General features: G+C 35.6%; 2 protein-coding genes across 7 annotated transcripts; one reads left to right on the forward strand and one right to left on the reverse strand.

The window, feature by feature from the left end:
- Positions 1-1,247: 1,247 nt before the first annotated feature.
- LOC306887308 (retroviral integration site protein Fli-1 homolog) lies at positions 1,248-19,395 on the forward strand. Of its 6 annotated transcripts, none has more exons than XM_079444945.1 (10): positions 1,248-1,459; positions 7,591-7,796; positions 8,456-8,625; positions 15,609-15,812; positions 16,015-16,086; positions 17,178-17,246; positions 17,356-17,418; positions 17,512-17,559; positions 18,294-18,377; positions 18,512-19,395. In XM_079444945.1, exons 1-10 carry the CDS (start codon positions 1,442-1,444, stop codon positions 19,033-19,035), a joined length of 1,458 nt encoding a protein of 485 aa, XP_079301071.1. In that variant the 5' UTR covers positions 1,248-1,441; the 3' UTR covers positions 19,036-19,395. The 6 variants fall into 6 exon arrangements, with proteins under 6 accessions (XP_079301071.1, XP_079301073.1, XP_079301074.1 ...); XM_079444948.1 differs by lacking the exon at positions 1,248-1,459 and adding an exon at positions 1,521-1,710; XM_079444944.1 differs by lacking the exon at positions 1,248-1,459 and adding an exon at positions 1,612-1,965.
- zp3d.2 (zona pellucida glycoprotein 3d tandem duplicate 2) lies at positions 19,375-23,640 on the reverse strand. Its single transcript, XM_079444950.1, has 8 exons — positions 23,008-23,640; positions 22,368-22,483; positions 21,745-21,848; positions 21,489-21,663; positions 20,490-20,601; positions 20,246-20,334; positions 20,097-20,170; positions 19,375-19,873 (listed from the first exon to the last, which is right to left on the reverse strand). The coding sequence occupies exons 1-8, from the start codon at positions 23,509-23,511 to the stop codon at positions 19,632-19,634; spliced, it is 1,416 nt and encodes a 471-aa protein (XP_079301076.1). The 5' UTR covers positions 23,512-23,640; the 3' UTR covers positions 19,375-19,631.
- Positions 23,641-23,784: the final 144 nt, after the last annotated feature.

A 23,784-nucleotide genomic window follows, 5' to 3' on the forward strand; every position in this document is an offset into this window, starting at 1 on the left:
AAACTAGAACAGTTATATGTAATATGTTGAGGTCTATATCACTTACCGATCTAAATACATTCTTATAAAGTGACGAGAGGAGAAATGTTCTAACTGGAAGTTAGAAATAAGATCAATCAGAACCAGCAACTTTGACTTTAATCAGCAGTTCGTATCTTTAAAAGCCATTCAAGAGAACAATGGCCTGTAAAATTCCGAGTCGAGGAGGCCTGAAATCACGGCGTGAGTGCTTTGGACAGATAAGACCAACCCAAGGGTCTTGTATAAACAAACACCTCAGGCCATTTTCCTCCGGCGCGCAGAAAAAATACATCTGGAAAAGTAAGTTGCCAAATCGTGCAAGGCTTGAGTCGTGATTGAAGGAGCCTGCTCACTGAAGAGGATACAATCAGTGTCAGATTCCCATGGCACCTCCACATGCGCACGCCCTGTCTCGAAATTCAACACGAAGAGATGTTAAAAAAATAGGCTGCTTATATTTTTGATGTATAAAAACTTTTAAACACTAACATCTCTTCGTGTTACTAAAATACGTTTTCAGAATAATTAAGTTTAATGTTTAAACTAGCAAGTAATGTTTACGGACTGGACAATCTATGAATCATCTGCTTTTATTCTTAAAGACACATGGTACACAAAATATATGCGCATAACGGAACGGATTCTCTTCAGTTCCGAGAGTTTTGAAGAGCTTTTACGCAGCTGTTGATTTAGGATACTGATACCGTGTTTATAGCTTGTGGTTTGAGAATTCTAACTTAAGGCACCATTTCCTGCATTTTGTTTTTATTTCATTTTGTATGTTTTAAAAATAAGGTAAAATGTCTATAATCAAGGTAAATAACATAAAACGGATGTATTAATGCCTGTTATGTTCATAGTCTTAAAAGCAATGAAAAGGGTGAAAAAATATATAAGACCACCATAGAAGTGGTAAAAACAAAGATTTAGTTAAAATGTTCGCATAGCTTACAAATTAAGGTTGCAGATCTTCTTTTAACAGATTTTCAACGCAAATAAAGAAAACAAATACAATTGTTCTATATTGTTCTTAAATGGAAATAGGTCAGATTTTAATAAATTAGTTAAATTACTTTTTAACTGATAGCAAAACCTAATTATAATCAGATAATTTTAAACATGAGGTTTTGGCTTAACAAATATTCAGAGGAGTTAGTGCAATAAGAGTTCACCAATAAGGAACAGAGCTAGATGCTTTTGTGTGACTTCACTTCCCAATTTTAGAAAGGAGAGCTCAAAAGAAAAAAAAAACCGTTGCCATCCGGTTATGGTCTAAGCGAAAATAGTATGGTTTGCGCCGATGACTAAATGCGCCTGTGCACAGAAGTCGATGCGTTCCAGCTGGGTAATCAAAGTACCTGGGTTTATATAGCTTAAGTTTACCAAAGTATTTTCTTCATGAACTCCACAGAAATCTGCAATGGACTGTACTATTAAGGTAGGCGTTTGATCTGGTTTATTGTCTGTTCTGAAAATGAGTAGCGAGTGCGCAACCACCCACACGGTTAGCGCGTCTACTGGTGAGAGAGGCAAGGCGGTGATGCAGGTCCCCACTCTTTCCTTCTTGTACAAAATTTCCTCTTCCTTCCCGTTCGTGGTTGAATGTCGGCTCTTTAATAACACAAGAAACCGCTACAACATTTAGACTCGTATAAAAAACGAAATGGTGTCCACAGCGCGCGCGAGAGGGTATGCACAAATTTGTTATTCCATTTGTTTGTCCAATTTTTTGACAGTTACGTTCTAGGATGCAAATTGGCATATTTGATGATCTATCCAAGTTAGCCAAGTACATGTAGTTAACCTACTTGATCTACCTATCATCTTAAGAACGACGAAAACTCACGCAAATGCAAAGTCGAGAACAATGTACCGAATTTCACATATGGCACAATTATGGCGGGGCGCTCTCGAGGCAGGTGGCTTTATGGCGCCAACAACAAGGTATACTGTGGAGACTTTAAAAATCACAAAACGAAAACGTCTATATTGTTTTGTATAATTTCGACTGGTTAAATCTGACATGGCACTTTGCAAGAACTAACAGGCTGTATTAATGCATATCAACTGTGATAAAAAAATTTCTTTAGATTTATTTGGATGGTAACATGTCATGGCAGAAAACGGTGGCAAGCAACAGTTAATATTATTATAAATACATCACGTGGTTAAGTGTTATTCGTGCTGAAACCTTTTCAGTAAAGCTACATAATGTTGATTAATATTAGCTAAGCGAGTGGTAGGTTAGTTAGTTATTCTAGAACCTCGATTCATTTAGGGAGCTTAAACTCTAGCTACATTCATTAAAAACGAAACGAAGCAAACCAAGAAACACAGGGGCTCATCATAACATAGCTAAAATCCCAATCATTATCTGCGTACTAAAATTCATTTCGATGTTATTTAAATACTGCTTACCGTTTGCTAGTTATCTTATAGGCTATTTGTATTATTTACATAAATATTGTCGGTAACACTTTATTTTAAGGTGTCCTTGTTACACGTTACATTTTCTTACTATTATAATAACAATAAATGATGCATAATTGCATGCAAGTAACCCTAAGCTAATCCTAACCCTAACCATATAGTAAGGACATGTAGTTAATTAGGCTAGCATTACTCAGTAGGCCTGCTTAAATGTGTAATTACACTGTAACAAGGACACCTTAAAATAAAGTCTTCTGTATCCAAATAACACTATGCTATATTTTGTTTTCAAGCAAGCGCTCTTTAAAGTGCCAGAATAATATTTCTCAAATATAGGCCTATTCTAATTTCTCACTTTTTTTTTTTTTTTTTTTTTAATTTGTGGAACAACTTGTGACGCACTGGGGTTGTTTTTATTGTTAATTCTGCAAAAACTGTGTTGTCCTTTCATGCAATGATCACTATACTTCCCCTCTGTAAACTAGAGCAGATGGGTAGCCACTTGCATTCTTGTGTTTCGTGTTTGTAGTTATTCCATGCCTGATTTGGTTCTTTAAGGAATAATTTATAGCAAAGTGCTGGGCGCTTGTCAGGTGTAGTTATCAGAGCTGAGCAGGCTTCCTGTCTCAAACCTCAGACTTTCCGCACACACTTCCGCAGTCCCTCCTCGAAAAAAAAAAAAAGGCAACAAAGACTGACAAAACAAAATTGATTCGATAGATGTGCGATGCCAATGCATTGTTCTACATTTCAATTCAGTTAGCCGGGCAATAAAGTGAAGCGAATTGGAACGCGGTGCGTCTCCATGCGCTGCTGCGTCTTGTATTAACGCAGGCTCTCCTCAGAGAAGCGCCCCCATCTCCACTTGCAAGATGTTGCTGATTAAAACTTGTGAAAACCACAAGTGTTTTTGCAGATCAGAGCGCAGCTGCGTGTCTCTTTGCAAAATCAGCATGCCTTAACGTCAACTTCTGCTTTCCTTCACTCTCGCAAACTGAACATGACTAACATCATAACTGTGAAAGTTCGAGCTCGAATGTGATTCATTAGCGAATTCTCGTGCGTTAAAGCTTTTAATATATCTTTAAAATTAACAATATATGACATTAGAAATTATAGCCTGATTATAAATATAATAATGCATCATAGAAATTGGCATTACTATTACTATTTATATTAACATGGTAATATTGATTCAATTATAGTAGCTACTAGATTAAATTACGGCACTTTATTATTTGTAATTTATTTTATTAAATTGACAAATTTGGGTAGTAACGAATAATTTAGCAACATATGAGTAACTAAACGAACAAACGAAAAAAAAAATTTAAAACGAATTTTTCCCTCAATCATGACAGTTCTGCGGTTAAGTAGGCCACTCAAAGCTGTATTTTGTTTCTTAGAATGCAGTGACTGCAGTTTTATCAGTCAATAAGCTACAAACAATACGAAAAATGACACATTATCTCAGTGATCGGTGAGACCGCGGGTGGTTGGCACATTTCTCATTCTTTTTTGGTTATCTTTGACAAAATAAGCAGTAGAATCACTCAAAGTGTGGAGAGGGGGAACACACTCTTGGGTTAAAAACAAACACTACAAAACATAAATGTAACAATATTTTTTTTTGACTGAATTCAAATGACTGAAGTTGTGTCCACCATCCCCAGGTTGTGGGGTTGGTTTGTAAACTGCTAAATGAGAAAAAGAAACAGAAACAGAAGAAGAAACAAACAGAAAACACAAAAATGGTGGCTTTAAAACCTAACATTATTTTGCAGGACATTTTTGTACTATTCTTTTCTCTTAGTTGACATTTTGATCATATAATAGGAGTACTATAGCCTATACGTGTCCACATTTATGAATTATTATTTTAATTCACACTCTTTTCATAAATTGTCAGAGGCGCATCATTTATCAGTCTTTAAAATAATACAATATAAATAGTTTCCATATTGAGATTTGAAATATATTTGTTAAATTGTTGTTTTTTTAAACAATGATTTAGTGCTAAATGTACAATTATAATAACCCTGTCTTCTCTTATAATGTATTATTTAATGGGTTTACATGTCAAATAGCCCAAATTAAACATTTTATAAAATATATTTATGCATAATAAATGAAATCATTGTCAAGCATGGCTACATGGTATACAGTGCGCAGTATTTGTGCAGTAACAGTATTTTTTGCATGTCTGAATTTTATTATGATTTTCACTCTTATACTTCAGATCAATAAATTAGACTTCACAGCAGCAAACCATCTAGAATATGCTAAAGCCAATTGCGATAGAGAACTATACAGATCAGACTATGTGTTCCATATTACCCAATGTCCCATTAATAAGCAAAGGGACATTTCATAACCTGATTTCATTAGCAATGATTGACCACATTGCTCCTCAGTGCTTCCTTTACTAGCATGCATCAGATTCAAACCTGTACACCTTTAAAAATTTGAATCTAATTTCTAGATTTACTAGTGGTAATCTAGTAAATCTGTTGGATTATCACAGAATCAGTTTGCAGTGAGCTCCGCCTTCTGAGGGTGATATACTGTGTGATTAGTTTTTTTGTGCAAAACCTCTGAAACCTAAAAGCACCAAGGTTTTGTTCTGTGCAGTGTTGCTCTACCACAAGTTCTGTTGTGACAAAATGAGAATTTCTTTCACAAGACCAAATGGAGGTCTGTTGCAATTGACTTGAAAACACTGCACGCATGTCACAGGCACCCAGCGGCTCCAAGGACGGCACAACAATAGCATGAATGTGTTTATGTGCATCTCTATGTTTTTGATGTGAGATGCACATTAATCTCACTGTCCTCGACTCTGACATTTTGCACACAGCGTGCAGTTTATGTTTGCTAAAATATTGCATTTGGTTTCTCAGCAACAGAGACCGATATGAAACTCATCGAACAGGAAGTCAGTTGTGGCATTGGTGGCCAGGGTAGAGTATGTTTATGTTCATCAGGAGGAGAGAAAGCAGTACTATGTTTGTAGGGTTGTGGTTTAAAAGGTGCATAGGTGCAGAATAATTTTAACTGCAGAATGAAATACCAACTGTTTCACTAGCTGCAGTTTAGCTTGCTGTAAAAGAGAAGATGCAGAATACATCATTTATCCAACTAGCACATTTGCTTTTTGTATACTGATCCAAATGAATTGTTTTAAATGGAGTTGGACAATGCAATGCGATCTTAGTGCAGGTCATCTCTTCTACATAGAGCAGCATCATGTTCAGTTTCATCTGTGCCATAAGTTAAGGCTGTGTATATGTGTGCTCAAGACACTGACGCACACAGACTAGGCAGTAAAAACGAGTTCTCTGCTTGGCCTTGTTTTGAGCTCGCTTTCACTTCTCTACTAACCTTTATTATAGTGTGAGAGATAGCTAGTGCTATTCACAGCTAGTTCAATAGGAGAGCTAGAAATGATTAAGATTTGTGGCAGTATATTTACAATGAATTATTACTAGCAGAAATGTAAGATATTTTAAGAGAAACCAGTAATATTGACTTGTCACTCGGTTTGGCGATTCACATTGCAACAACAAATCCATCCATCCATCCGCAAGCCCTATAAAACTGCAAAGCTTTTTAAACCTTCAAACAAAGCAGAGTGAGGCCAACATTCATCAATCGGTTTGTCGTGACTTAGCTTTTCCAGTTAAAAATTAGTCACATGAATTTCTTTGAATTTCACGTCACTGTAATTCTACTTCCTTGCATTCAAATTCTTATTCTGCTAGTTCAGTTCAAATCAGGCTTTCTTAATTCTGAACTGACAACAAAACCCAAAGTAGTTGGTGTTTGTTAGGGCTGAAAGAGAACATTCTTCCCTGGTAGTCTTGATCTGAAATCATGATATAAAATCCTCTGAACTTTATCTCATCAAAAAGCAATTTTATCTGTAAATGCCAGTCACTTCAACTAAACACCGAAACGGATTCTTGTAACAAATTCGCAAGACTTCAGGTCAGGTGAATGCACCCTACAATGCTGCCTCCTCCCTGTTTGGTGACCCTCAACAGCATTCAGAACAAATTTGTTTTTCAGCTTTAAATGACCCACATTTCTACCACTCCTCTGTTTCCTATCTCATGCCCCATGCCAAAAGGTTTCACTGCACATGGGGGCCAGATTTCCTGTGAGCCACCGAAAAAGCTCAGTGCTGACGTATTTCAGCTCTAAAGACAATACTAAAGCCCTCTAAACAAGCTCCCTGAATTCAGCTATAACACAAACATTTATTCATGCACAAACACTTACATACATTTGAATGTTTAAAACATATTTTTGAAGTTTCAAAGGGCCACACCTAGATCAGAGTGTTCGAGAGCAAATTACCAACACTAAACACAGGAAGAAAAGGCACAGATGATGTCTCAATTTCTAATTTGACTCTTGGGCCAAGTCATATCTACCTGGAAGTTGAAGAAAACGCCCTAAACTATTCCGATAAACGTATTTTTCAGTTTCAAAATTAAAATTCACTGTAGCTGAACAATAAGAGAGCATATAAGTCATTTTAGTGCTAATTTTATAGTTTCATAAGGTTTTGGACTCTAGCTAGTATAGCTTTTTGGAGTCAAAAGACTGAATTAAATGTCATTTCTATTAACTCTACACTGTTAAAAATAAAGGTTCCAAAATGAGGTTTTCGCAGTGATGCCATAGAAGCAGCATTTTTGGTTGTACAAAAAATCTTTTTACTGAACTGTTCTAAAAAGAACCGTATTTTCTTAATGTGAAGAACATTTTGATAACCTAAAGAACCTTTTTCCACCATCAAGGACTTTTGTAAAATGCAGAGGTTCCATGGTGTTAAAGGTTCTTTATGGAACAACAGACACCAATAAAGAACCTTTATTTTTTAGAGTGTAGTTCCTGCCTAGAGTTTTTTAAAGAACCTTAAGTTCATGCTCCAAATCAATTCTTATGACATCAGTTGCTGATTAGAAAATCATAGCATAGCGATAGTAGCGGAAACCCGTAACATCCCTGTTCTGGAATTACTGACTAAATTATTAAGTGTAATTTCTATTCTTACGCTATGATTTGTTGTTCAGCTAAATCAAGGACTTTAAGCGTTTTGTTTACATAACCTGTGTGTTGTATACTTCACAGGAAGCTCTATCGGTGGTGAGTGAAAACCAGTCCATATTCGAGTCGCCTTTCAGTGGCCCCCAGGCCATGCACATGAAGGGAGAGATCACCTCGCCTGCAGTGTTCAGACAGGGTTCTGAAGAGAGTGTAGAACCCACTGAGCCAGACTGGACCGGATCAGCCACACAGAACCCTGCGAAGAGAGCGGAACACATCAACGGAACCAGGTGGGACAACAAACCTTGATGTCAGAAGATCCAAGTCTCCATTTACTCTTAAAAATAAAGCTTCTGTACTGGTATTTATGGTTCCATGAAGAAACATTTCAACGCACAAAATATTCCAAGTTTCTAAAACGTTCTTCACATTAAGAAAAAATGGTTCTTTTGAGAAATGATCACTGGAAGGTTCTTTGAGGATCCAAAAATGGTTCACTGTGAAAAACTACGACTCTTTCCCTCAAAAGAAAAAAGAAAAGAAATTGTCCGTCATTTACTTGCCTTCATGTCATTTCAAATCCATAAGGCTTTCTTTCTTCTGTGGAACACAAATGGAGAAGTTTCACAGAATGTCCAAGCTGCTCTTTTCCACACAATAACAGCAGTGACCACATGCCGTTAAGCACCAAGAAAAGCATTATAAAATTAGTCAATACAGGGCATACGTGACAAGCATTGTGAAATATGATCTCATTCACAACTCACCATATTGCATTACATGTAAGAAACCAGTGCCATTTAGTATCACTGATCAAACCTGTCGATATGCATTTCCAGGAGATATCTGAATTTTGAGTTAAACTATTCCTTCAATATCATAACCGTAAGCATTTAGAACCAAAACATTTGAGCTCTCCATTTCTTATTTTCTCTTATGCATGCCGCAGCCGTGAGTCCCCAGTGGACTGCAGTGTGACTAAAAGGACCCGACACATGAGTAACAGTGATGGGGGACCGTTGGCCTACCAGGCCTCTTACCCAGAGCCACGGAGCAGCCCGCAGACTGCCACCCCACCCAGCAGCACCACAGAGGAGAAGAGGGTCATTGTACCAGCGGGTAAGATCTGTTGTGTTTCACTGTTGTTTATACAGAAATGTAGAGTCTGATTGTATTAACTTAACATGAAAATGCATTCACAAACCTTTTTACTTTTGTAATGAGATATATGCAACACACACTGAGAAATTACTCAGTTTATTCAGCAGATGCATTCATTTAATCAAAAGTGACAGTAAAGACATATAATATTACAAAAGATTTATATTTTAAATTATTTTCTTGTTTGTATTCATCAAAAAATCCTGAAAAAAAAGTGTGATCACATTTTTCAGTTCTCACAAAAAATAAGCAGTTTCAATATTCATATTTCTTTTCATTTTCTTGAGCACCAAATCAGTGTATTAGAATGATTTCTGAAGAATCATGTGACACTAAAGACTGAAATAATGGCTGGTGAAAATTCAGCTTTGCCATCAAAGGAAAGAAATACATTTTAAAATGTATTTTGAAATATCATGCCTCTTCTTAAAACGATTACTGTGTATTATGTATAATTTTTGATAAATTTTGATTTCATGTTGACTGTTTTTGTTAAGACTTAAAAATTAAGACAATTAAAAACTTAAATGGCAATGAGAAATGTTCCCTTGGCAACTATATATAAAATTAAAAGCCAATTCAATATATTAATAAATACACAACAGTATATAGATGATACTTAAATAACACCTGTCGACTAATGTTATCTTGTAAAAAGGGAAGCATTTTAGCAGCCATAGATTTAGTCTGCAGTTGACCAACTTCTAAAACTAGAGGATGTATGGATGTCTAAACAAAGATGTGGTAATTATGCAGTGGCCACAGGCTCTTGCATCACTTAGGAACTTGTGCTTTGTGGGAAAAAAGGCTAGTTTGCAATACAAGCATTGTAAAATAAAGAAAGAAAAAAAACAGTGATGTGCTTCCTTTTCTGGTAGATCCCAGTAACCCAGCAGACTAAACTACAAATGATTAGAGATAATAACTCTTTACTCCCAAACCAATTAGGAAGGTGAGTTATCTTCAGTGAGGCGTTTTGAAGGTCGTTGTAACACTATTAAAAGTGCAGAGCGGTGGAGTCTCGCTCCATGCATTGTGCGACAGTGAGTGTATGGGATACCTCCTCATGAGTCACCCAGACCAAACAATTATAATGCTCATAATTCTCGGATATGGCGTCATATTTCAAGGACAAATAAGAGAGTATGATGGCTTATAACAGAAGGTCTGTAATATGTGGAGAAACATTTCCGATAGCATTCCCATTCATCTCATTGGCAGCTGAGCTGCGACGTAAAAAAGGCAGAGAAAAATCCTCCAAAAAACAAAACAAAACAGGCAATGGTTAAAAAATTGTTTATTATATAATATATATAAAAATATTCAAATATCAAATGACAATGAATGAAAACATACATACATGTACACACATGTAATAAAAACACACATATATATTAGTGCTGTAAAACGATTAATCGTGATTAATCACATCCAAAATAAAAGTTTTTGTTTACGTGTGTGTACTATGTATATTTATATAAAATAAACACATACAGTATATATTTTGAAAATATTTATATTTATATTCTTATATTATATATAAATGTATTTAATATAAACAATTTTTTTCTTAAATATAGAAACACATATTCACACACACAAGACGTGATCAGCTAGAGACAAAAAAGAAGTCACACCCCAACACTTATTAAAAATATATATATTAGCACATTACAAGATACATCTTATACTGTAAGAATATATACTACTGTAAAAACTAAAAGCAGCAATTAATAATCATGATAACAATATAATATAATATATTATAATAAAGTATTATAATATATTAAAGTATATAGTATATAGAATTGTTATTATTAAAGGTACCTGCATTACAATTAATGAATCTGAAAGAAATATCTTCTGCTCATCAAGGGTGAATTTATTTGATTAAAATAAAAACAAACAACAAAACAGCAATATTGTGAAATACAATTACAAAAAAAAAAAGTTTTCAATTTTAATATATTATAAAATGTTATGTTATTCCTGTGATGCAAAGTGTTTTAAGTGTCACATGATCTTATAGAAATCATTACAATTTATTTGACTCAAGAAACTGATTATTTCTGATTATCAAAGCTGAAAACTATTTTGCTGCTTCATATTTTGTGTGGAAATGGTGATGCACTATTTTTCAGGATTTTTTGATAAATATAATGAACAGCATTTATCAAATATATTAATTAAATTTGTTAATGCATTTATTAAATAGAAATCATTTGTCTCGACTCACTCATGTCTTTACTCACTTTATCACTTTCATGCATGAAAATAAATTAATTTCTCTCTTTTTAAATCTTATACAAATGTTTGAGTCGTATCGTTTCCACAAAAATATTAAGCAGCAAAACAGTTTTTAACATTGATAATGAGAAATGTTTCTTGAGCAGCATATTAGAATGATTTCTGAAGGATTATGTGACACTGAAACTTCTCTTTGTAAACAACAACAGATTTATAAACGTTTCTATAAAAGGGGCTCAAACCAAGCGCAGCGCAGCTAGCACTAACAGTGAATTGAAACTAAAAACAGTAACTTACTGTAACAGCAGACATGTAGCTCATCAGACTACAGCCGGTTTTATAATACATCACAACCGTTGGGAGTTTTATGACAGCACTATCAATTTCAAATTCTCACCGCCATTCATAAAAAAAAAAAAAATCACCGGGTCGAGTTACAGTGGCGGTCAGTAACAAAGTAAAACTTATTCGTTACTGTACTTAAGTACTGGAGTAGTTTTATTTTGAGTAACTTTTACTTTAGCCTACTACATTCCAAAGCATAAAATCGTATGTTTTACTTCACTACATTTCATAAAACATATCGTTACTCCTTATAATACATCACGTGCTCCGAGACGCAGAAGCGGTGTCTATTTAAGCCCTCTGAAATCAGTGTCTTTATATTTTAGGTAAAAAAAACCGAAACATTAAAACAACAGATTAAATAAAATAACTCATGCACGTTCATATTCCCCACTGCTGTAACCTTAGCAGTATTATTAAAATGCTACGCATTTAGCCCTATGTGACGTCTGTTATTATATTATCAATAATATACATTTTTTATATTGTTTAGATCAACTAGCCGAGTAGACAGATATGAATCTTTATTCAGAACCATACTGAAAATAAGTAAATATTGTCTAGCTAACAAGCTTGCTGGTGCTAAATTGAGGAATTTTTTAGATATAAAGTCCACATATTTTTATTCAGCCACCGATAGATTACATCTGAGGAAAAAAAGGATGTGATGTTCAGAACATGGTAACTACAGTAATTATCAGAGTGATGCCCTCTGGGGGCATTTGGCCAGGGGGTTTTTACACCACAGACAGCGTTTGAGAAGAAAAAATCATTATGAAAATATAATTATTTAAAATGTTCTTCCTAACTTCAGGCCTAATTCTCATGTGATATATAACTGACGTTCTGCAAAACAACAAGTTTTAAAACACTTTTTCTTACTGGTGAAAATTAGATGGTCAGATCTGTTTTCTCTCAGGTACGGCGCAGGTTAAGCTTCACAGTGAACATTACTACATCACTCATGAACGTAGCCCATATCAACAAAACATATCTTGACTCCATATAGTGGTTATTTTGGGAAAATCACAGGTATTTTGGGCTGTAGGATTATAAAAATGTGCTAATATAAAATTAAAGTAGTCTACATAAAATTGCTAAATAAATCTATCAAGTACTTTTGTACTTTCACTCGAGTAAAATTGAAAAAGCAGTACTTTTACTGGAGTAATATTTTATTATACATATCTGTACTTTTACTCAAGTACTTGATCTGTGTACTTTGTCCACCGTCGAGTAACACGTTTCAGCACTGATTCTGGCGCTTTGAATCATTTGAACTGTCCTACACGCACATCTATGGTCCTGCAGATAGCGCCGCGAGCTCGTGCAGCGCTCTCAGGATCATTCCGTCCATGAGGTTTTAGAAAATCTTTTCACAGTTTATTTAGGTAATAGCTCAAGGCCATTTGCGTGATTTCAATCCTCATGCAGTAACCAACCAACCCCCCCCCCCCCCCCCCCACCTCCAAAAAATATAAGATGATATACATAATAAATATACACAGTACACACGCATATGTAAACAAAAAAACTTTTATTTTGGATGCGATAAATCGTGATTAATAGCTTGACAGCACTAATATAAGAAGAAGGATTTTTACAGGTTTTATGTACGTGTTTGGGTGTGTGTGTGTGTGTATTAAAGCCCTTCTTTATATATATGTTTTTATTACATGGGCTGTGTTTTATTTCGGATGTGTATCCGCATGCTTAGGGGGGTTTGTTAAAAGTCAATGGGAGCAGGGGAGAGAAGCGGATTTTGTAATATTGGCGGGTTATTTTTTTTTTTTACTACAACTTTTGTTTCTCATCCAATATTTTGAGGAGACACTGCCTGCCTTGCCTCCTCGGGAAAAATGTCCCCTATAATAAATATATATGGGTAGTTGACGTATCAATGTGTCCTATGGTGTGACGGAAAAATTTAAAAACAAACCTCAAACATTGAATATAAACCTCTCTCATGCTGTTTGTAACTAAAAAAGATGATATATTTTTCTCATGTTATTTGTATGTTAAGTTTTTTTTTTCTACAGTTTTGCTATGTCAGTCCAATTTTTATATGTCAACTATCCATATATCAGCCAAACCATGACCCCTTGGCAGAGATGGGCACAAATACATCAAAATGCATTTAAAATTAAAAATACAAAATACTGTGTGGGAAATTGTATTTAAATAAAAATACAGTATTTTGAAAATGCACAATACATTTGAAATTGGCCATCCGGTGAAGTAACACTATTAAGGCCCGTTTACACCAAGAACAATAATTATAAAAGGTAACTATATTAGTGTGTTCAATGTAGATAATGTAGTTGTGTCATCTGTCACTAAATGCTCAAGATCTTTAAACAGAAATGATTCCGATTGGCTGTCAATGTTTTATTATTCATAATTTGTGCTGTTATGGTTATAGTTGTGGTGTGCCATCTTCTATTCACTTAGATTTAGGATGTACTCACACTAGGAGATCTGATCTGTGCTTGAGCACGATTGGTCCCCAAAGTCCAGTTCATTTCAGAAGTGTGACTGCTCTTTACCGTGTCCAGTGCGGTTCGTTTAACCATGCCCTGGCCTGCTTGAAGAGGTGGCTCGTGTGCGGTACGCAAATAGTAGTGTGACCGCTAACCACGATAAATAGTAACGATACTATTTGTGTATGCGCTATTGTGTTACCGACAGTGGTTTCTGGAAGTATTCCTGGGCCCATTTAGTAATGTCAATGTCAGAATCATACCAATGAGTGATGCAGTGTCGTCTGAGGGCCCAAAGACCACGGGCATCCAACAAAGGTCTTTGGCCTTGTCCCTTACGCACAGAGATTTCTCCAGTTTCTCTGAATCTTTTGATGATGTTATGCACTGTAGATGATGAGATTTGCAAAGCCTTTGCAATATGACGTTGAGGAACGTTGTTTTTGAAGTATTACACAATCTTTTTATGCACTCTTTCACAGATTGGACAGCCTCTGCCCATCTTTACTTCTGAGAGACTCTGCCTCTCTAAGACATCCCTTTTATAGCTAATCATGTTACAGACCAGATGTCAATTAACTTAATTAGTTGCTAGCTAGTCTCCCAGATGAATCTTTTCAGAATTTCTTGCTTTTTCAGCCCTTTGTTGCCCCCGTGCCAACGTTGTTGAGACCTGTAGCAGGCATCAAATTTGAAATGAGCTTATTTAGTGGATAAGTGTATTCTCTACACTTTTTTTATATTCTCTATGTTCTATTGTGAATAAAATATTGGCTCATGTGATTTGAAAGTCTTAGTTTTAATTTGATTAAAATGTAAAAAAAACTTCCCAACATTTTCAGAATTCGGGTTGTAATCCTGTGATATCTGTCTGTTAGCGAAAGGACAATCGCGCTTGAGCTTTAGTACAAGGCAGCTGTGCCTAGTGTGAGTATGCCCAATTAAATTTTTATATTATTAACATTATAGTTATCGATTTACAGTTTCTCATCGCTGACATTTATATTGTCATATCACCATAGCAAGTAGTAATGATTAAAGTTTAATGAACACATTTGACTAGTTGATAAAACCAAAATCTAAAAAGGTATGCTTTTTTCCCACCAAAGCAAGATCATCTTGTTTTAATGTTGAAGTCATGCACATATTAGTGCGATAATCATTTCAAGCATTTTGTATGGTTTGTACACAGCATGTATTTAACTGAAAATCCAGAATCGTCAACAAGCTAACTGTAAAGTTAGCACTGTGAATGATGATATAGTTGTCAACAACTGGGATGCTACATTTTATTCAAAATGAAATATCTTAAATATTTTTCCCAGGAAACCTGGCGTCCTCCACAATTCCTATTCTTTCCAACAGCAAAGCACTTGAATGCGACATGATTGTAATCAGGACTTATGACATTGGAAATAGGACATTTTGATAGCACACGTAGGCAGTATTATTCCTCGTTTCCTTACAGGAATCCAGAAAATTTAATTACCCAATTCTAGATGGAGTCATACAGCTGCAGCTCACATGCATGAAAGTGGCATGTTTGAACTAGTTGATACAGGAAACCCACAGTCTAATAAAGAGATTCATTGGCAAAATTTTATGCATTTTGAAAAAACTAAATCCTAAAATGAAATGCATTTAAATACAAAATAGTATTTTGCATTTCAAATACGTATTTTAAATACTGCCCATCCCTGCCCCTTGGCCCAAAACCCTTACTGAAGTACAAAATGATGCATCAGCACTATCTTACTGAGATTAAGAGCAGTAACAGAGAGTGTACTGACTTTTTTACCTCATGTTTGAACTCTGATAAGTCCTGAAGCACTTGTTCCTCATTTTATTCTTGCTTCTGTCCTGTTTTAGACCCAGAAGTATGGACACAAGACCATGTGCGGCAGTGGGTAGAGTGGGCAATAAAGGAATACAGCCTATCTGATGTGGACGGGTCCCTCTTCCATACCCTGGATGGAAAAGCACTCTGCAAAATGACCAAAGAGGACATGATGCGTCTTACTACCGCATACAATACAGACATCCTGCTCTCCCATCTAAACTACCTCCGGGAGAGTAAGGAACTTCGCCTGTTATTCCATATGAATAATCCATTACTAATTGTTAATTTGGTCAAGAAAACATCAGGAAAAACTATAAAGCGACTTTAATCATTTCAATTTATAAATGCATTGTTAGTACATTGTGGGAAAGTTTGTGCCTATTTATATGTATAGTAAATTAAGAGGGCTTATTTTCTTTACTATTGTTTACTCAGGTAGCCCCACTTTTTCCTACCCCACAACCCCTACCAATACACAACCACAGCCTAGACTACAGGTTAAAGTTGGTAAGTCAAAATTTTACATCTATTTTTAAGATAAATTGTTTTATATATAGTTCTCCTAGTTCTGACTGTAAATTCTGATTGGATGAATTTGCAACCTCTGTCTGAACATACAGCACATTTTATATTAATGCACCAAAATGAGATGTTTCTTGTAACTGTAATGGATCCTAACGCTATTCCAGTGAACTATAAGAAATTGTGTGCCTAATAATATTCTTATTAATTTTAATTAATGCAACTAATTACTATACACATATTGCATCATAATGCGGTTTCCTCCCTATGATAAGTCACATGGCTATTTTTAGCTTTACTAAAATTCTTAAAGGGGTAGTTCACCCTAAAAGATGATATTTTTAAGAATATTGGTAACCAAACAGTTGTCTGTAGCCATAAACGTCTGTAGAATGGAAAAATACAAATGGAAGTCAATGACTACCGGCAACTGTTTGGTTACCAACATTCTTAAAAATATCTTTTGTACTCAACAGAAGAAAAACTCATTCAGGTTTGAAACAACTTGAGGGGGAGTAAATGACAATTTTTGGGGGTGAACTATTCCTTTAAATCTCCCATTATATAGCCATTGAATAAAAAATAAAAAAAAAAAGGGGGGGGGAATATTTTATTGTAAAACATACTCCATTAAGTTATTGTACTGATATAATACCAATGGCTAAGATGGAGTCTAGAGAGGTCCTATGAGGACTGTAGTTTGTTTCTTCAATGAATTTTGTCAATTTCAATGAAAAGTGTTGCAAAGTTTTTGAATCGTTGCACTTTCAGACAGGAAACAGCTGCATCAGGACAGGAAGTAAGGGGTGTAGAGCTCAGGTTAGGATACAATTGACCATTCTGTGGTAAAGAGAGTCAGTTAGAACAAAAGGACAATCGCCCTGAGGAATTGTGTGCCATCTTCAGGCCTTTTTACAGCTTTTACTGGTGGCTTTGTTCTGCCCTGCGTTTCTCCTTAGGGATCTTTAATGCAGTGCTTCCTTCCTTCTGCGGCTGCCCTTCTCCTTACTCTTTAAAGCTTTCCTGTAAAATCTCCCTTTTGTTAACTGCTCCTATCTGACTTTGCCTCGGCACAGAAAACAACTTTGAGGAGATCGGCAGAAGGAACAGTTGGTCTTCAAGCGCCTTACCGGCTGTCCCAAAAGGTTGACCTGCATTCACAAAAAAAAAAAAAATCATGTTACATAATTATATTGCATAAATGTTAAAAAAAAAAAAAAAAAAAAAAAACACTTGCCTCTTTAAAAATCACAGGTTCTCCAATCGAACATCAGCACAACCCCAGAATTACAGAGCCTCCACCAAGACTTCCACAAGGTCAACAAGTGTCCCCTTAATTTAATACTCTATGAAACTGCTTTTAATAACCTCAAAATATCTGATCAGTATTGTACATTTCCATCTTTGCAGACCCCTACCAAGCATTAGGTCCCATCAGCAGTCGTCTTGCAAATCCAGGTAAGAAGTGACCAATCAGAAAACTGTATAAGCATCATTGTCAAATTATCAACAAATGTGGCCTTTTTAGGGTATGTAATCTTTGGATGCACAGACTTTTATAATTAAATAATAAATGAGATTAGACCATATATGTGTTCAGTTTCATCAGTTATAGGATAACTGAATTAATATAATCTGGACACATTAAACATGCCTAAGGCAAAATAAAATTATATTTTCATTACAATTAATTTAAATAACATACATTTATCATTAAAAAGTTTGGGGTCAATTAGATTTTTTTTTTCTTAGAAATTAGTACTTTTATTCAGCAAAGACATTAAAGACCAAAAGTAACTTTTTTTAAAAACATTTGGGAAAAAAATAAATCTATTGCTGCACGGTTTCCACAATATATCAAATAATAATAATAATAATAATAATATTAACAAGCAGCAAATCATCCACTTCTGAAGTATCATGTGAGACTGGAGTAATGGCTGCTGAAAAATTCAGCTTTGCCATCACGGAAATAACATTACTTTTTAAAATGCATTTCAATAGAAAACCAATATTTTAAATTGTAATATTTCAAAATGTTACTTCATTTATTGTATTTTTAAACAAATACAGCCTTGGTGTGCATAAAACGTTTTAAAATCATAAAAAAAAAAATATCTTACTGACCCCAAACTTTATTTTATGATTAGTATGACTATTAGTATGATGTTTGCCCGACCTTCTTTACACAGAAACGAAACCATTCCACACCAAGATCCGACCGACCAAACACAATTCTAACAACCTGCCCGTCACCAGCACTGAAAGGACTGTGGGTAGGTGTCTGACCGACCCACATTCTGTTTCTGTGTACACCATACATTAAAAAGGTCACATTTAGAGAAAACAACCTGCCTTAAAAAGCCCTTCCATCAGCTGCTAAAAATCTGACACTTTATTTTCCACACAGGCTCTGGTCAGATCCAGCTGTGGCAGTTCTTGTTGGAGCTGCTGTCTGACAGCAACAATGCCGCCATCATCACCTGGGAGGGCACTAACGGGGAATTCAAGATGACCGACCCAGACGAGGTAGCCAAGCGCTGGGGGGAGCGAAAGAGCAAGCCTAACATGAACTATGACAAGCTCAGCCGGGCCCTCCGCTACTACTATGACAAGAACATCATGACCAAGGTGCACGGCAAACGCTATGCATACAAATTCGATTTCCAGGGTATCTCCCAAGCCCACCAAAACCATCCTCCAGAAGGGGGCGTGCTCAAATACCAGGCCGAAGTGCCGTATGTGCAAAGCTACCACAGCCACCAGCCAAAAATGAACTTCATGGGCACTCATTCAGCCCCTATGCCCGTTTCCACTGGGAATTTCTTTGGGCCTCCAACCACCTACTGGAACTCTGCAACAGGAGTGGTCTATCCCAGCTCACCCATGCCACGACATCCCAGCACTCACTCTCATTTGAACTCTTATTACTAAAGTCTAATTATAAAGCCCTGGATTTCATATGACAACAGAGTATAACAAAAACCTTTGTAGCAATACCAAACATCACATTTTTTGTACAGTATATATACACGCATATCAAACAAAGCTGTACGTCTTCTGAGCTAAATTGTAAATAGGTCTTGTATGTTTCCTATAAGGCATTGAAAAGACTGCTCTTACATTCCCCAAAAGCATGCATACTCATCTCTGTTTTAAAATATAATATTCCTTTGTAAGCATGTGCTTTGTACAGTCTTTTTTTTTATCAAATAACTTCACTCCCCTAAGTGTAACATTATATTTCAAACCAATAAAACATGTAGCTCACTTAATGCATCTGTGAATTTTATTACGGTTAAAAAAAAAAAAAATACACATTACCAATAATCAATTCATTACAAAGAATATCCCTTTCAAAAGGTTTGTGCTCAACCATTTTCATACCTTTTTTCACCACTAAAGACACTACAAAAAGCTAAAAAGTAAAAAGCAAATTTCGAAAGTTTGCATCATGCATTTATTAACAAATCAAGTGCAATTTAACTGAAAACTCTAAATCATAAATGTTTTTATTTAGTCCTTTTTGTTTAGTCCAATCCAAATACCTCTTCAAATATTCTGCGTGGCTCCACAAATTTGTCGACTTCCTTCACCATAGCTGGGTCTGGCACAAAATGACGAGGTCCAATCTCAGCTGTCTGTGTGGGTATTACTTCAACAAAACCTGTTCCCACCTCCTCTGTCATGAATGGAGATGTTTGCTTTTCCTCGTCAATTTCCAAATCAGACTCCATGATCCAGGGCTCACTGGTGATGACCTTACTGGCCACTGTAAATGAATTCAGAAAATAGGGCTTGACATAAATCTGAGATTCTGAAGTCAGAGAACAGGTTCACTAAAATCTTATAAAACCTCCACGTGGCATGACTCTCCTGACATCTTAGCAAGCATTATTGCATTTCCTCTCAATGCAGTGCTCTGAAAAGATCTATATTCAAACAACAACATACTCTGCCCTAAATTGTCCTAAAAATCACTTGACATTTCTTACCAGACAGGTCAGAAGACAAACATGTGGAGTCGCAGCAGAGGCAAGCATCATTTGAACCGTATAACTCTTCCCATCTGAAGAAATTAGCCAAATTAGTACTAGTTCAGTTCTGAAAATAACACTCACAGTACAACCAAAATGCCATATACCGTTTTATTGACTGGTTGTAAGTGCAGGACTTTGCACTTGATGTTGGCTTGAAACTTCCGATGGATATTTCACAATGCATGTAAAGATGCTGAGAATAAAATGAACAAGCAACCTCAATAAATTAACTCAACTGATAAGTCAATCTTTCATCAAATATCATGAGCCTGACCCCCTCACTGGAAAAAGATTTTTTTCCCCTGAAATCGTATGGCATCAGCATGCCATTTTAGCTTATTATTTCACCTCTCCCAACATCCCATGAAACAGAAATGCATCCAAGGAGAACCGCACAACATTTCTTTGTCCACTCTGGATGAATTTGGACCACCTACTGCTTTTGCTATCAGTCATGCACCTAAAATAAAGAGAGCATACATGGAAGCCTGGCTTGAAATAATAAATTATAGTTAGAAAGGAACTTTTTTCCCCTAATGGAACAGTTTATTGAACATTTAGACCAAATATAAAAAGAAACAAAAGTTTGCATGAGCATTGTGTGTTACATCAGGATTATATGGCTCATATAGTATAATATAGGAAAATATGATGAAGGATATGAGGAAAATATGAAAAATATGAAAATATGAGGAAAATATGAAAATCATACTCGGAGGAAAAAACACCTCATTTTTACTCAAAGACCCAAATTGAGCACGAATATATAATTTGGTGCAGCTGCTGTTATGTATATGGCCAATCAATAAAATCATTGTAACAGTATAGCAGACTACCTACATAAAATGCATATAAATATCAGTTGTCAATCTATATATCCAATAACAGGTCTTAATAAGATGATATTTCAGTGCTTTGGTATTTCATTAAGCTTTGTAGTTTATATTGTGGGAGTAAAATGATTAAGGTGTAAAATTAAATGTTCCTCAATCCTGATGCATAATATTTGATGTAATAAAATGTACTGAAAATTAAGTAAATCTAAGTTTATGTAAGCCCTGTAAGTGTTAATCTTTAAACATTAATACAATTAAAAATATTCTTGCATGCAAGATCTCACAACAAACAGACACATGTACTACAACCTGAAGCTGGACGTTTCTGCAATTATACTATAAGGCCTTTTATTTACTAGAAAAAGTATAAGCTATCATTCACACAACAGTGGATTAGTAGATTGCTGAACAGTCCACATTTTGATTATGTTGACAATTTGAAGGCCTTAGAAATTTGCTTATCAAAAATGACACAGTAGGCACAATAAGGGCTAAATGAACAAAGTATTACCCGTGGTTCTCAATGACTGCAAATCGTGGCATGGACAAATAAGAACTGCTGATAGTCACGTGACAGGAATCCACAAACAGCCTCTCGTCCTCAGCAAGAGGGGGTCCGTCTGCTTGGAAGTACATGGGGTGACCAATGGTATACTCTTCAGTGGGCGATAACCTTCTCCACAGCTCTAAAACACAGGATGGTGATGATTCATTGACTCATATAGAATGGAGCACTCATCTTATTAGTCAAGCCTAATATTTTTTACCATCACGGGGTGTGAGTACAAAACTGTCCACAGTTCTCAGGGGTTTGAAGTAGTTCTGATATCTGACTTGTGGTATGTAACCAATTTTGTACGAGTAATGATATCTGGAGAAAAAAAAAATGGGGGTTAGATTGTTAAAAAAGTAAAATCAGTGATTAACAGGCACAAAATAGACAAAAAGGTACTGCAAGTGGAACACAGACTCACACATACACTGAAAAAAAGGCTTATCTTAATATTTTTGTCTTGTTTCTAGTCAAAATATCTAAAAATTAATTAAATCAAGATGCATTTACTAGATAGCAAAATGGCATTAGATATTAACTCTTGTTTCCAGGGGAAACACTAAATTAAGTGCAGTCTGCCAGTGGGGTAAAATACTCATTTAAAGAATATTTTACTCCAATGGCAGATAATTTTACTTGTTTTAAGCAAAACGCACTTAGTTTTTTCCCCCTCTGGAACCGACTAAATATGTCTATAGTATGTAATTTACTATACTATTTAATAATGTAGTAAATTTTTTGATATTTCGACTAGAAACAAGACAAAAATACTAAGATAAGCCTTTTTTGCAGTGCAATCAACACATAATCGATATGTACATCCAAAGACAGATTTACCTATTAAAGTGACACTCTACAGGTAGTGAGAAAGGCATGGCACGGCGGATCGGCCCCAGGTCCGTCACTGGAGAGTAGTGCAGTATGTTGGAATATGTTACTCTATTGTTTACTAACTGCATTCAAAAAGACAAAGATCATTTCACAGCAAAGTTTATCAAGTCAAGCCCTGATTTGAACTGAGCAGAAATATTTTTTTTTTTAGCCTTAACGCTATCATGAGTCTCCTTCCTTTTATTTTCAGACATTTTTTTCATACCATTCTTGTTTTGTTATCTATATACAGATATGGATAACAATATATATCTATAGAGAGAAAGATAGAGCAATTTTTTCATGATGGTTTGCTGCAAGACCTATATAAAGGTTACAATGTTTGCAAAGCCTTATGAACGTAGTTTGAAATGATACAAATTAAAAAGTAATAGATAACAGACATAACCTACATTCTGGCTGAGCAGCCTAAATTATTAGTTACATTATTATTTAGCGTTATGCTGCTTAATAGCGCAGATAGATATTTCTTACAATATAATTTTCATTACAGTTTACTGCACTTTATGTCGAAAAAAAAAAGAAAAAAAAAAAGAAAAAAAAAAAAAGAGGAAACTAAAGAAAAAAATATATTAGCTAAGCACACCTTTCTCTCACTTCCACACTTGTCCATGTCGTAAATAAACACGTGATAGTGTTTTGTAGTCTTGCTGATGTCGCATGTTCCCAGTTTTAACTCTGAATGAAGGCCGTCGATGCCTAAAATGTGTTTGTGAACTTTAACGATCATTTTCTTCATTTGGCAAACGACGTTTACTCCGTGTGATCGCACGCGGCGACGCGACGCCTCAGGTAACGTTACCGCGGGGCGCGGGATGAGGATTTCTTTCGTCTCCTCGTGAAGTTTTTCACGGCCTGATCCATGCAACGGAGAGAACTGCTTTTTGTCCAAAAGAGGGGTTCTTGAATGCTGGAAAACGGGAAGCTGTAAATATGGCGAGCTGAGACTCTTGGCAGCAGATCCGTGGAAATCGTCCAGTGCTGAGCTCGCGTGCTTAGACGCAGATCGTAACGCGTGCACATATGTGGAAGAAAAGACCAGTAAAGTAAATATTACTAGGAAATAAAGCTTCATATCTCTAAACTGCATCAAAGAAATGGTAATAGTCGCTATTTTACTCAAACAGTGTTGGTAACCTTATATTTCACAGAGCTTAAATGGATAATTAATACACCTGTCGCCTGTTAGTGATGGAAGACTGATTCATTTCCACGAATCGGTTCTTTCGAGCAAAACAGATTCAGCGCATCTTACGTCATCACTGACGTAAATAGGTGACAAGTGATATTTATTAGGTTAACAACAGACATCTGTCCTCTGGCACTGTTTCATTATATTAATGTTGTTCATCTTTTTCTATGT

Source organism: Barbus barbus (genome assembly GCF_936440315.1).
Source record: "Barbus barbus genome assembly, chromosome: 21".
In the NCBI taxonomy this organism is placed as follows: domain Eukaryota; kingdom Metazoa; phylum Chordata; class Actinopteri; order Cypriniformes; family Cyprinidae; genus Barbus; species Barbus barbus.

Bases quoted from the DNA above. Each gene is read 5' to 3' on its own strand.
- LOC306887308 (XM_079444944.1), top strand. From the start codon at position 1,918: ATGGCGGGGCGCTCTCGAGGCAGGTGGCTTTATGGCGCCAACAACAAG. The intron at 1,966-7,590 runs GTATACTGTGGA...TATACTTCACAG, and splicing joins TTTATGGCGCCAACAACAAG to GAAGCTCTATCGGTGGTGAG. The intron at 7,797-8,455 runs GTGGGACAACAA...TGCATGCCGCAG, and splicing joins GAACACATCAACGGAACCAG to CCGTGAGTCCCCAGTGGACT.
- zp3d.2 (XM_079444950.1), bottom strand. From the start codon at position 23,511: ATGCAGTTTAGAGATATGAAGCTTTATTTCCTAGTAATATTTACTTTA. The intron at 20,335-20,489 runs GTGAAATAATAA...TTTTATTCTCAG, and splicing joins TTCATGGGATGTTGGGAGAG to CATCTTTACATGCATTGTGA. The intron at 19,874-20,096 runs GTAAGAAATGTC...ATTCATTTACAG, and splicing joins TTTGTCTTCTGACCTGTCTG to TGGCCAGTAAGGTCATCACC.